Raw genomic sequence first — 15,599 nt, 5'->3', positions numbered from 1 at the left:
TGAGCAGTTTCATCATATGCCAAACCTTAAACTGCAGTGGCAAAACCCTCTTCATAAGTTCAAGCTCACTGCAATGGACAAACCCATAGATAAGTAGTTGCACAACACCACAAAAACATGACTGACTGACCATTTGATGTACAGTAAATTATATCCAGCATCTTTTACAGTGTGCAAAAATGATACATATTCAGTGGTTGTTTTGAGTTGATACTTCAAAACATTAACTTTAAAGTCAATCTATACAGCAACATCAAACATTCACCCAGGGTTTTCTGCTGCAGGGAGCGGGGATGAGGATGGGTGACAGCGGTAACAAAAATACATAATTAGCAATGAGTCCCGTTATTGCTTGGATTTGAATCAGTATGTTTTACATCCAATAAAAGCAAGGATGTTAACAAAAAAGTTAGACAATATACTGGCAATTTAGTGATATTTCCACAGTTATGGTCTTGACTGGTCTTGAAAAAAAATCACGAGTCCTCAATGTCCTAGACCGAGACAAGGCCGAGTACAAATGCGGTCGAGTCCGAGACGAGACCAAGACCGGTCTTGAGTACTACAACACTACTTTACATCATCGGGGATGCAGAGCACATTAGTAAGAACACTATCAGAGCGAGGAGGAACGTTTGCCTCGCTCACACTCTTCCGGATTACTGTATGGAATGAGAGGATACCAGACGGATGTCATGTTTTTTAATCCAGTAAAGAAACAGTTTTGTAAGAAACGTATCTTATTCTCTTTCAGGTCGCGAGCAGGAACAGCAACAGCACATCTACTCTACTGACTCTCAGTCTGCATACTCTACATGGCAGTGTAATGCTACTGACACCTAGTGGTTAGTATTAAAATAAAGCCCATCAAGTCTGCACCTAAGTCCTCGCTTCTTTCTCCATCCCCACACCTGACAGTCGAGTTTAAAAAAAAGAGCTTCCCCTCTTTGAAAGACCAGCAGCCGCCACTGTTATCAACATATCTGTATATGAACACGGTTCATCTTTACATCATCCAGTCATGTTTATACTATCATTAATATTGTAAAGTTATGTCAGACACATTGGAAAGAATCTAATGAAAAAAGTAAAAGACCCATTATTAGTTTCACAGTAAATTTGTTGTATGGCAAAAGTTATTTACTATTAAAATAGAGGACTATGTTGGGACATTTTATACAATCTTACCAGAGTATCTCCAGTTTACAGTGAGGATCCTGCAGTAGATCAGAGAGCTGCTTAACTCCAGAATCTCCTACTTTATTCCATGACAGATCCAGTTCTCTCAGGTGTGAGGGGTTTGATCTCAGAGCTGAAGTCAGAGCAACACAACCTTCAACTGTAACACCACAATCCCTCAACCTGTAGAGAACAATGACACTCGTCAGTCTCTCTGGTCAGGAAACACTGATATAAATTATATGATATATATGAATTTCTCCTCTTACCGTATTGCTTTGGTATGAAAGCACATGCTAAAATCATAAATATGATCATGTTTAATCAGTGTAATGATTGTTGTCAGTGTGACTTACCGAACTGATCTGGATTCTTTAACCACAGACAGCATCTTCTGAAGAACTTCATCTGCTGTATTTTGTGCTTCAATAAACTGTTTTAGATTAAAAACATCAATCTTCTGATGTCAGCAGCACATAAACCAGAGCTGACCACTGTGAAGAGGAGAGTCTGGTTCTTCCTATTCTTCCAGATTTCAGATAATCTTGGATCTCCTGCATCAGTGAATCATCACCCAGTTCATTCAGACAATGGAAAAGATTGAAATCAGTCCCAGAAACAAGCGTAAGGGATCAACATCGTGCGGCGCAGGGGCCTCATTGATCGCAGACTTGTGTTCCTCATCTGGAAAAGTTCCATGTTTGGATACAACATGTCCAATACAACATGTTGTAGTCCTGCATCTGACAAGCGCTGCATGACTGAGCGCAGCATCGCATCGTGACTTTCCTGGGTGGCACCACTCACTATAATATCATCCAGGCTCTCCTAACCCACGTATGCCTTTCAGGACAGTTTCCATCATCTTTGAAACGCAGATGGCACGGAAGCAAGACCATGTGGGACCCGGCAGTGTCTGAAGAGGCCATCGTGCGTAATAAAAGCTGTGATGTCCCGGCACTCCTCATGTATGGTAAATGATGGTAAGCCAGTCCCTCCAGGATTTCGCGATGTTGCGATCGCAACAATTAACGCAACTTCAAGAAATCCCCATGAATTCAGTGCGGCTTGCAATTTTGACCAATCACTAAAAGTATCCCTTTAAGTAAAAATCGATCTACCTTTGCCGTTTTAAACTATAAAAACAAATGCCAAGAACATCGCAACTTTCATCGCAACTTTTTAGAAAAGTGGCCGCAACATCAGGCATTTTAGGCCGTTCTCAATTATGCCTCTGCAATAACGAGTCCAGTTCTGCAGAAACAGCTTGTCGAACAGAGACTGGGAGTCGACGAAGCTTCTGTCAGACTGGAGTAGCATCAGGTTTGACTGTAGGCTTATGAACAAAGCCTCTCACGCAGCCCACAGAGGAATCTGGAGCAGGAGGAGCTTCACTAACGACAGTGTGTAGTTCGTCAGGTCCAGTAACAGTACCAAAGTGAACAGAACAGTTCAAGGCTCGAATTAAGTCCATGCCCATCGAAGCAGCGCCACCTTACACAACAAGCAGTGGTTACCTTTTCATTCAGTGAGACGTCCGCATGTAAACATCCTAGGACAGGAATATCTTCTGTCAAGTACGTGACCAGTTTCACTTTAGCAGCGGTAAGTGAACAATCTGGAAAGTGTGGTTTGTACAGGATTGACACTGAAGAGCCCGTGTTAACACCTCTACACCTCAACAGCTCAACACTTCAACACCTCTACACTTCAACACCTCAACACCTCTACACTTCAACACCTCAACACTTCAACACCTCAACACCTCCTCAACACCTCAACACTTCAACACCTCAACACCTCTACACTTCAACACCTCTACACCTCAACAGCTCAACACTTCAACACCTCTACACCTCAACACCTCTACACTTCAACACCTCAACACTTCAACACCTCCTCAACACCTCTACACTTCAACACCTCAACACCTCTACACTTCAACACCTCAACACTTCAACACCTCCTCAACACCTCTACACTTCAACACCTCAACACTTCAACACCTCAACACCTCCTCAACACCTCAACACTTCAACACCTCAACACCTCCTCAACACCTCAACACTTCAACACCTCTACTCTTCAACACCTCAACACCTCCTCAACACCTTAACACTTCAACACCTCTACTCTTCAACACCTCTACACCTCAACACCTCAACACTTCAACACCTCAACACCTCTACACTTCAACACCTCAACACCTCCTCAACACCTCAACACTTCAACACCTCTACTCTTCAACACCTCTACACCTCAACACTTCAACACCTCAACACCTCAACACCTCTACACTTCAACACCTCAACACTTCAACAGCTCAACACCTCTACACTTCAACAACTCTACACCTCAACACTTCAACACCTCAACACCTCTACACTTCAACACCTCAACACTTCAACAGCTCAACACCGCTACACTTCAACACCTCTACTCTTCAACACCTCTACACCTCAACACTTCAACACCTCAACACCTCTACACCTCACCTCAAAACTTCAACACCTCAACACTTCAACACCTCAACACCTCAAAACTTCAACACCTCAAAACCTCAACACTTCAACACCTCAACACTTCAACACCTCAAAACTTCAACACCTTAAAACTTCAACACCTCAACACTTCAACACCTCTACACTTCAACACCTCAACACTTCAACAGCTCAACACTTCAACAGCTCAACACCTCTACACCTCAACACCTCAAAACCTCAACACCTCAGCACTTCAACACCTCTACACTTCAACAACTCTACACCTCAACACCTCCTCAACACTTCAACATCTCTACACTTCAACACCTCAACACTTCAACACCTCAACACCTCCTCAACACTTCAACATCTCAACACTTCAACACCTCAACACTTCAACACCTCAACACTTCAACACCTCAACGCTTCAACACCTCAACACTTCAACACCTCAACACTTCAACACCTCAACACCTCTACACCTCAACACCTCAACACTTCAACACCTCTACACTTCAACACCTCAACACTTCAACACCTCTACCTCAACACTTCAACACCTCTACACCTCAACACTTCAACCCCTCAACACCTCTACACTTCAACAACTCTACACCTCAACGCCTGAACACCTCTACACTTCAACAACTCTACACCTCAACACCTCCTCAACACCTCAACACTTCAACACCTCAACACCTCCTCAACACTTCAACACCTCTACACTTCAACACCTCAACACTTCAACACCTCAACACTTCAGCACCTCAACACTTCAACACCTCAACACCTCAACACTTCCACACCTCAAAACTTCTACACCTCAACACTTCTACACCTCAACACCTCAATTCAATTCAAATTTATTTGTATAGCGCTTTTCACAATACACATTGTCTCAAAGCAGCTTTACAGAAAGTGCATTTCGGAAATGTACATAGAAAAATACAGTTAGTTAATCATGTATTAATTTATGGCATAACATATCGCCGGCTTTGAGTCGTCTCGTCTCTTCACAGGCGTTGGGGCATCTAAAGTCTCTGTGAGAGGCTGGATACAAACTGGAGCTGACGAACACTATTTACCTCGGGACTAGCGTCCCGAGATAACAGCAGAAAGGCAGATGGGAAATAATTAGCATAGCTGACGTTCATAATGTTAATGCATTCGAACTGATTCAGCAGTAGTATTAAAGGTTAAGCATTAAGTGAATGCTTGGTTAAAGAGATGCGTCTTTAATCTAGTTTTAAACTGGGACAGCGAGTCTGAGTCTCGAACAATATCAGGAAGGCTATTCCAGAGTTTAGGAGCTAAATGCGAGAACGCCCTCCCTCCTTTAGTGGACTTAGATATCCTAGGAATGACCAGAAGCCTCGAATTTAGTGATCTTAAAGAGCGCGATGGATTGTATGGCGATAGAAGGTCTGTTAAATACACAGGAGCTAAACCATTTAGGGCTTTATAGGTCAGTAGGAATACTTTGTAATTGATACGTAACTTAATAGGTAACCAGTGTAGAGATGATAAAATAGGTGTTATATGATCATATTTTCTTGATCTAGTAAGAACTCTAGCTCTGCATTTTGCACTAACTGTAGCTTGTTTATTGAAGATGCAGGACAGCCAGCTAATAAAGAATTACAGTAATCTATTCTCGATGTCATGAATGCATGAACTAGCTTTTCTGCATCAGAAACAGATAGCATGTTACGTAGCTTAGCAATGTTTCTAAGGTGGAAAAGGCTGTTCTTGTAATATATGAAATATGATTTTCGAAAGTCAAGTTGCGGTCTAGTATAACACCCAGGTCTTTTACTGTAGTGGATAAAGTAACAGGACATCCTTCTAAATTAAAGTTGTATTGTAAGGGATGTTGTGGGTAGTTTTGACGCACATAAACATGTTGTTGGTTTAGATGCAATGATAAGTTTATTTAGCTCTTCCTGTCCTATAGTTGTAAAGCGGTGTAGCTGTTCTAGAGGGGCGATAATTGAGGCTGAATCATAAGACATCATAGAGGATTGTATATTTACAATTGTGTTTCGGATGCTTTCTATTTTCTCATTGAAGTAATTCATAAAATCATTACTACTATATTGTAACGGAATATTTTGCTCTGGTGATGTTTGTTTATTTGTTAGTCTAGCCACGGTATTAAATAAAAACCTTGGATTATTTTGGTTATTTTCTATTAGTTTGCGGAGATGCTCAGCCCTGGCTGCTTTTAGAGCCTTTTTATAACGTGACATACTGTCTTTCCACGCGATTCTAAAGACCTCTAAATTAGTTTGTTTCCATTTACGCTCTAAGTTACGAGTTTCTCTCTTGATTGCATGCGTAGCACTGTTGTACCAAGGTGCTTTAGTTTTCTCTCTAACCTTTTTTAATCTAATTGGTGCAACAATATCTAGTGTACTAGAGAACATGGTGCTCAAACTGCTAGTCATTTCCTCTAGTTCATCTGTTTGTTTGGGTGCACTGCGCAGCTGAGATAGATCAGGTAAGCTATTTGAGAATCTATCTATAGTGGTTGGAAGGATTGTTCTGCCTGGTCTATAACGTGGCGCAACATGACAAATTTCAGCAGTACGTATTATACAAGTTACCATGTAATGATCAGTGAGATCATCACTTTGCGGTATAATATCTATATCAGTTGGATTGGTTCCATATGATAAAATTAAATCTAGTGTATGATTTAGACGATGAGTGGGACCACTGACGTTTTGCGTGACCCCAAAGGAGTTTAATAAATCTGTAAACGCAGTCCCTAACGCATCATTTGTATTATCTACGTGTATGTTAAAGTCTCCAACAATTATTGCTTTATCGACATTGACCAATAGATCTGAGAGAAAGTATGCAAACTCTTTTAGGAAATCAGCATAGGGCCCTGGAGGTCTATATAGGGTAGCCAAGGCTAGAGATAATATAGATTTGTTTCTTAAATCTAAGAGCGTAACATATAGCACAAGTACTTCAAACGAATTAAACCTGTGACCTGTTTTCTGAGTAACATTAAGAATATCTCTATAGATTGTTGCAACACCGCCGCCACGACCGATCAGACGGGGCTCATGCTTATAACAGTATCCTGGTGGAGTAGACTCATTTAGACCGAAATAATAATTTGGTTTAAGCCAGGTTTCAGTAAGGCAAAGTACATCGAAACTATTATCTGTGACCATTTCATTTACAATAACCGCCTTAGGTGTGAGCGATCTAATGTTTAGAAGACCTAGCTTTAGAAATTGTTTTTGTTCACTGATATTTAGATTTTCAGGTTTAATTACAATAAGATTTTTGCTAGATCCTACACTAGATTTATTGTTTGGCCTCACTAAGCGAGGAATAGACACAGTTTCTATATAATGTTCTACACTACTTAAATCAATTAAGTTGGGACAGCAAAGACTGTGATTTGGACTTTGACTTACTAGTCATATGGTGTGTAACGTCTTGGAGATGTTGTCCGACAGAACAGCCGCTCCGATTCTGCTGGGGTGCAGGCCATCAGCACGGTAGAGCCTAGGTTGCCCCCAGAACAGATTCCAATTATTTACAAAGAGCAGTTTCTGTTCATTACACCATGACATTAACCATTCATTTAGAGCAAATAATCTACTGAACCTTTCTTGTCCTAGTCGGTACGTGGGAAGCGGTCCAGACACGATGATCGTTGCTTCAGGCGATATGCTGCGAACCGTCTCGATCAGGCTTCTGTAGTCCTTCTTCAGAACCTCCGTCTGTCCCAGCCTGATGTCGTTCGTCCCCGCGTGTAGCACCACAGCTCCGACTTGCTCGTCACCGTTCAGGATCTCGGGAATCTGTGCAGCGACATCAAGAACACGAGCACCAGGAAAGCAGTGAGTGCGCACCTTATGCTTACCTGAGGTAGCACGGACATGACGGACCATGGAAGTGCCGATGATCACGGCGGCGTCACGTTCCGGCTCGCGAAGAGGGGAGAAGCGGTTCCGGGTGGAGATCTCGAAGACCGGGAGGGGCGCGGAAGTCCTTGGTCTGGTCCTGGCTCGTGTCTTCCGCTGTGGGATCACCCAGGGTCCATGGTGTTGCCTCGGTGCCGGAGTGAATGAAGGCAGAGATGATCGCGTCCTCCTGGGCAGAGAAACGCACGGAGTAGACGAAGTCGGAGTCAAAAAGTTACTAACCACTGACTTGTGAGCATCGGCGCGTGATGTTTCAAGCGCTGATCGCCGATCTCGCAGCTCGGCTTGTTTCTCCAGCAGACCACGGATCTGCTTCTCCACCGACTCCAGCTCCAATCGTACCGAAAACAGCTCGAATGTGTCCTCACCTGCACTCTGAGTTAACGTTAGACACACATCCGATATGTTCGCCATTATAACAGATGAACAGTAAATTAGTAGTGATACTACCAATATCACTACTAATTTAGGACTGAAATGATGGATATAACCCGTATCCTTTCTGTGAAACGGGTGTAAAATGAGAGGGTCGATAGGCGCGAGGCCACGCGTGAAATGCTAGCGGGCTAAAGGCTAGTAGCCGAGATTCGGAAAGTTGGATCTAAGTAGCGATATCAAAGCAATCCGATTGTTTTTTTATAAGGAATAGTGTCGAGGATAAGTTCACATGATATAAAAATAGAAAGTGCTTGTTTATAAATGAGTGGTAAAGAAGAAAATCAGGGATTAATGAATCAATTCGACGGAGCTCCAAACACAAACACAGATCGGACGCGCATGCGCAATTTTAGATTAGTTGCGCATGACCTCTACATTTCAACAACTCTACACCTCAACACTTCAACAACCTCTACACTTCAACATCTCTACACCTCAACACCTCAACACTTCAACACCTCAACACTTCAACACCTCAACACTTTAACACCTCAACACTTCAACACCTCAACACTTCAACACCTCAACACTTCAACACCTCAACACCCCAACACTTCAACACCTCTACACCTCAACACTTCAACACCTCAACACTTCAACACCTCCTCAACACCTCCACACCTCAACACTTCAACACTTCAACACCTCAACACCTCTACACCTCAACACCCCAAGACCTCAACACTTCAACACCTCTACACCTCAACACCTCAACACTTCAACACCTCAACACCCCAAGACCTCAACACCTCAACACTTCAACACCTCAACACCCCAAGACCTCAACACTTCAACACCTCAACACTTCAACACTTCAACACCTCTACTCCTCAACACCTCTACACCTCAACACCCCAAGACCTCAACACCTCAACACCCCAAGACCTCAACACCTCAACACCTCAACACCTCAACACCCCAACACCACAAGACCTCTGCACCTCAACACCTCAACACCTTAACACCCCAACACCTCAACACCTCTACACCTCAACACTTCAACACCTCTACACCTCAACACCTCAACACTTCAACACCTCAACACCTCAACACCCCAACACCACAAGACCTCTGCACCTCAACACCTTAACACCCCAACACCTCAACACCTCTACACCTCAACACCTCAACACTTCAACACCCCAAGACCTCAACACCTCAACACTTCAACACTTCAACACCTCAACACCCCAAGACCTCAACACTTCAACACCTCTACACCTCAACACTTCAACACCTCTACACTTCAACACCTCAACACCTCTACTCCTCAACACCTCTACACCTCAACACCCCAAGACCTCAACACTTCAACACCTCAACACCCCAACACCACAAGACCTCTGCACCTCAACACCTCAACACCTTAACACCCCAACACCTCAACACCTCTACACCTCAACACTTCAACACCTCTACACCTCAACACTTCAACACCTCAACACTTCAACACCTCAACACCCCAACACCACAAGACCTCTGCACCTCAACACCTTAACACCCCAACACCTCAACACCTCTACACCTCAACACTTCAACACCTCTACACCTCAACACCTCTACACTTCAACACCTCAACACTTCAGCACCTCAACACTTCAACACCTCTACACCTCAACACCTCAACACTTCAACACCTCAACACTTCAACACCTCAACACTTCAACACCTCAACACTTCAGCACCTCAACACCTCAACACTTCAACACCTCAACACCTCAACACTTCAACACCTCAACACCTCTACACTTCAACACCTCAACACTTCTACACCTCTACACCTCTACACCTCAACACCTCAACACTTCAGCACCTCAACACCTCTACACTTCAAAACCTCAACACTTCTACAACTCTACACCTCAACACCTCAACACTTCTACACCTCAACACCTCAACACTTCAACACCTCAACACTTCAACACCTCAACACTTCAGCACCTAAACACTTCAACACCTCAACACTTCAACACTTCAACACCTCAACACTTCAACACCTCAACACTTCAACACCTCAACACTTCAACACCTCTACACTTCAACACCTCAACACCTCTACACTTCAACACCTCAACATTTCAACACCTCAACACTTCAGCGGCGACGGAGCTGAAAAAGGGTTTTTTACTTTGCTTCTGGATAACATGCATGTGGATAAACATAATATGTGGATATTAACACTTAGGCTAAATTCTATTATCTTTACTATTGTACCTTTTTAATTTGGGATATGATCATAACACGCACTGTTTTCATGTTTTTGTGGCTTGTACAACAGTATAGACACTATTAGTAATATATATCTCATTTATACTGTATATGCATATAAAGTTAGTCGTTGATCTTATGTGTGTTTAAAGTCCCTGTAAAGTCAAAATGAAGTATGTGTTCTGATTTTGTCATCACAGAAAAATGTGTTATTAGACACCCAGCCAAATTTGAATGATAAAAAAGCCGGCAAGTACATAAAATAAGCTATCAAAATCTTGAAAAAATGAGCAGTAGTCTCTGCTCTCAAACGCTGGGTGCGTGTCCGCTGGCTGCGCTGAAACCACACCCACTCGTGGTAAAGCTGCCGTCGCCACAATCAACTGTCACCCGCTACAGCCGGAATGGATGCTCCTTGCAGTTTATTAGGTTAATTATAACATAAGCGCACAAGGCAACTTACACTCATTGGTGGGCACGCAGCTCAGGCACTCCAGTGCGTCATCAGGTAGGGGCGTGGCCAGGAGTTCAGGGGCTCCAGTGCGTCATCAGGTAGGGGCGTGTCCAGGAGCTCAGGGGCTCCAGTGCATCATCAGGTAGGGGCGTGTCCAGGAGCTCAGGGGCTCCAGTGCGTCATCAGGTAGGGGCGTGTCCAGGAGCTCAGGGGCTCCAGTGCGTCATCAGGTAGGGGCGTGTCCAGGAGCTCAGGCACTCCAGTGCGTCATCAGGTAGGGGCGTGTCCAGGAGCTCAGGGGCTCCAGTGCGTCATCAGGTAGGGGCGTGTCCAAGTGCGTCATCAGGTAGGGGCGGGGCCAGGAGCTCAGGCACTCCAGTGCGTCATCAGGTAGGTGCGGGGGCAGGAGCTCAGGGGCTCCAGTGCATCATCAGGTAGGGGCGTGTCCAGGAGCTCAGGCACTCCAGTGCGTCATCAGGTAGGGGCGTGTCCAGGAGCTCAGGCACTCCAGTGCGTCATCAGGTAGGGGCGTGTCCAGGAGCTCAGGGGCTCCAGTGCGTCATCAGGTAGGTGCGGGGCCAGGAGCTCAGGGGCTCCAGTGCGTCATCAGGTAGGGGTGGGGCCAGGAGCTCAGGGGCTCCAGTGCGTCATCAGGTAGGGGCGGGGCCAGGAGCTCAGGGGCTCCAGTGCGTCATCAGGTAGGGGTGGGGCCAGGAGCTCAGGGGCTCCAGTGCGTCATCAGGTAGGGGCGGGGCCAGGAGCTCAGGGGCTCCAGTGCGTCATCAGGTAGGGGCGGGGCCAGGAGCTCAGGGGCTCCAGTGCGTCATCAGGTAGGGGTGGGGCCAGGAGCTCAGGGGGTCCAGTGCGTCATCAGGTAGGGGCGGGGCCAGGAGCTCAGGGGCTCCAGTGCGTCATCAGGTAGGGGTGGGGCCAGGAGCTCAGGGTGTCCAGTGCGTCATCAGGTAGGGGCGGGGCCAGGAGCTCAGGGGCTCCAGTGCGTCATCAGGTAGGGGTGGGGCCAGGAGCTCAGGGGCTCCAGTGCGTCATCAGGTAGGGGCGGGGCCAGGAGCTCAGGGGCTCCAGTGCGTCATCAGGTAGGGGCGGGGCCAGGAGCTCAGGGGCTCCAGTGCGTCATCAGGTAGGGGTGGGGCCAGGAGCTCAGGGGCTCCAGTGCGTCATCAGGTAGGGGCGGGGCCAGGAGCTCAGGGGCTCCAGTGCGTCATCAGGTAGGGGCGGGGCCAGGAGCTCAGGGGCTCCAGTGCATCATCAGGTAGGGGCGTGTCCAGGAGCTCAGGGGCTCCAGTGCGTCATCAGGTAGGGGCGTGTCTCGGAGCTCAGGGGCTCCAGTGCATCATCAGGTAGGGGCGTGTCCAGGAGCTCAGGGGCTCCAGTGCATCATCAGGTAGGGGCGTGTCCCGGAGCTCAGGGGCTCCAGTGCGTCATCAGGTAGGGGCGGGGCCAGGAGCTCAGGGGCTCCAGTGCGTCATCAGGTAGGGGTGGGGCCAGGAGCTCAGGGGGTCCAGTGCGTCATCAGGTAGGGGCGGGGCCAGGAGCTCAGGGGCTCCAGTGCGTCATCAGGTAGGGGTGGGGCCAGGAGCTCAGGGGCTCCAGTGCGTCATCAGGTAGGGGTGGGGCCAGGAGCTCAGGGGCTCCAGTGCGTCATCAGGTAGGGGCGTGTCCCGGAGCTCAGGGGCTCCAGTGCATCATCAGGTAGGGGCGGGGCCAGGAGCTCAGGGGGTCCAGTGCGTCATCAGGTAGGGGCGGGGCCAGGAGCTCAGGGGCTCCAGTGCGTCATCAGGTAGGGGTGGGGCCAGGAGCTCAGGGGGTCCAGTGCGTCATCAGGTAGGGGCGGGGCCAGGAGCTCAGGGGGTCCAGTGCGTCATCAGGTAGGGGCGGGGCCAGGAGCTCAGGGGCTCCAGTGCGTCATCAGGTAGGGGCGGGGCCAGGAGCTCAGGGGCTCCAGTGCGTCATCAGCTAGGGGTGGGGCCAGGAGCTCAGGGGGTCCAGTGCGTCATCAGGTAGGGGTGGGGCCAGGAGCTCAGGGGCTCCAGTGCGTCATCAGGTAGGGGCGGGGCCAGGAGCTCAGGGGCTCTAGTGCGTCATCAGCTAGGGGTGGGGCCAGGAGCTCAGGGGGTCCAGTGCGTCATCAGGTAGGGGCGGGGCCAGGAGCTCAGGGGCTCCAGTGCGTCATCAGGTAGGGGTGGGGCCAGGAGCTCAGGGGCTCCAGTGCGTCATCAGGTAGGGGTGGGGCCAGGAGCTCAGGGGCTCCAGTGCGTCATCAGGTAGGGGCGTGTCCCGGAGCTCAGGGGCTCCAGTGCATCATCAGGTAGGGGCGTGTCCAGGAGCTCAGGGGCTCCAGTGCGTCATCAGGTAGGGGCGTGTCTCGGAGCTCAGGGGCTCCAGTGCATCATCAGGTAGGGGCGTGTCCAGGAGCTCAGGGGCTCCAGTGCATCATCAGGTAGGGGCGTGTCCCGGAGCTCAGGGGCTCCAGTGCGTCATCAGGTAGGGGCGGGGCCAGGAGCTCAGGGGCTCCAGTGCGTCATCAGGTAGGGGTGGGGCCAGGAGCTCAGGGGGTCCAGTGCGTCATCAGGTAGGGGCGGGGCCAGGAGCTCAGGGGCTCCAGTGCGTCATCAGGTAGGGGTGGGGCCAGGAGCTCAGGGGCTCCAGTGCGTCATCAGGTAGGGGTGGGGCCAGGAGCAAAGGGGCTCCAGTGCGTCATCAGGTAGGGGCGTGTCCCGGAGCTCAGGGGCTCCAGTGCATCATCAGGTAGGGGCGGGGCCAGGAGCTCAGGGGGTCCAGTGCGTCATCAGGTAGGGGTGGGGCCAGGAGCTCAGGGGCTCCAGTGCGTCATCAGGTAGGGGTGGGGCCAGGAGCTCAGGGGCTCCAGTGCGTCATCAGGTAGGGGCGGGGCCAGGAGCTCAGGGGCTCCAGTGCGTCATCGAGTACCCTTTTAGCCCCGCCCAAAAAATCCGTAAAATATCAATGGTGAAAAACTGTTTAACGGTCTAACTCCAAAATTCAGTACTTCACAGTTCACAGTCTTTGTAATGTGTTTTAACAATACATTTCTAACATTTATAATGTGTTTAGAAATTTTTTTTTATTGCCTTTACAGGGACTTTAAAGGTAATAAATACATATTGTTACATCACTAACAAGCCCAATTAAAGACTGCTACCGGTTCTTTTGCCTGGTTACATCTTGTGCATTGATCCTGTGTGATGTGTGTGTGGTTCCTTATGAGAGTTTATAATTACATTTACTTGACTTCAGCTTGTTTATTTGTGTGTCTTCATTGCTTGGTTTGTAAATTGAAACAATTGCAACCAATAAATGCATTTAAATTTATATATATATATATATATATATATATAATTTACGCAAAGTTTAATATAGTAGGACTGCAAAAAGTGTTATATTACTTAAGGCATCCAGTTAGAAAAAAGGTAAATTAACAAATTAAATCTTGCCGTTTGTAGCCTATTTGACAGATTTTAGTGTAGGCCTACAGCAATTTTATAAAACTATAGAGTTAGTAAACATAGCTAAATGAAACGCCTAGTTTAAAAAAGCGGTGTTAAAAATGACCCAGAAGCTAACCCAGTGATGGGTTAATATCACCGACCTATTTTTTGTTAGGTTGTTGTGTTAGTAGTTTGGTTTACACAAATACTAATTGTTGTATTAATTGGCTAAAATGTTGGATTAACCAGTATGTTATTGTTGTTATTATTATTATAGCCATGTAAATACATTTCAAGTTCAGTGCACTGACATTATTTGCATTCAATTAGAAGTAGCAAAAAAAAAAAATTCAAATGTTGCAGAATAATGGCACGATTGCAAATGTGATAATGATTTTATACAACAGTTCAGCAAACAAAGAGTGAAATATTGTTGATTTGACATTTTAGACGTAATATTGCAAATATTCTCTGTTTTTGCTCTATGTTCCAAACAAAATCCGGGGTTTTTGAGGGAGTGGCTTATCTCCTGAAAGAATCTGATGTTTTGAACGAATCAGTTGAATGAATGATTCTATGACTCGTACATTAAGACGGCGATTTAGCGCCACCTATTTGGTGGTTTTAATTTCATAATTAAAACATTTAAATAATTTCTATATAAAAGTATTATATTTTAATAATTAATCTCATAACATTATTTGTGATGTTGTAATTGCAGTGTAAATGCATGGTTAGAAAAAAAATGGTTAAAACATAGTTAGAAAAAATGCCCCTGGAAATCAATTTAAGGGGTTAAATATTGGCTCTTAATGGGAAGGTTAATGTCTGCCGGTGATATTCCTTAAAATATATATAAGCAAAGTTAAACATATGACACTATAAAACCAATATAATTGCATCACACTTGTGAATTTACCTTTTGTTAATGTTTTATCTTCAACATTTTCCGTTACATTATAATTTTCGTATAATTGTTATTATAACAATAATTCCAAATTTTGATAATCATAAATGCATGTTATAATAATAATTACAATTTAAATGTATAAGAAAGGTAACCATTTCTGAGGGAAAAATAAATAAAGTTGAGGCCAATATAAACACTTTTTTTACTTTGGTATAGTAACAACTGGATCATGCTTTCACAAATCCTCTAATATATCCTGTGCTCCATTTGTGAAATGAATGATAATTAAATATATGTTTAGCGTTTGTCATGCGGGCCGAGGACTTTTATTTTGTGAGTGACGCGATATCCGCTGACGTCACAGAAGCAAGATGGCGGCGGGCGGCAGCGGCGAAGAAGCGTTTAATACCTTTTACACAGAGGTGAGACAGAGAATAATACACACTTTACACACACATCATGAACAGAACGAGTTAAACATACAGATGTGCGGCGGCGAGTCCCTCACACACG

At 46.2% G+C, this 15,599-nt stretch overlaps 1 protein-coding gene across 1 annotated transcript in view; it reads left to right on the top strand.

The window, feature by feature from the left end:
• Positions 1 to 15,412: 15,412 nt before the first annotated feature.
• dnajc8 (DnaJ (Hsp40) homolog, subfamily C, member 8) overlaps positions 15,413 to 15,599 on the top strand; it is a 16,020-nt gene continuing 15,833 nt past the window's right edge. Inside the window, exon 1 of the mRNA XM_077197579.1 lies at positions 15,413 to 15,508. Within this exon, the coding sequence (XP_077053694.1) occupies positions 15,458 to 15,508 (51 nt within the window). The 5' untranslated portion in view covers positions 15,413 to 15,457. The remainder of the gene's footprint in view (positions 15,509 to 15,599) is intronic.

This window comes from Siphateles boraxobius, unplaced genomic scaffold (assembly GCF_051911475.1).
Source record: "Siphateles boraxobius isolate OS27281-9 unplaced genomic scaffold, OSU_SipBor_1 4, whole genome shotgun sequence".
In the NCBI taxonomy this organism is placed as follows: Eukaryota; Metazoa; Chordata; class Actinopteri; order Cypriniformes; family Leuciscidae; genus Siphateles; species Siphateles boraxobius.
This window is presented reverse-complemented; position numbering and strand designations above follow the sequence as displayed.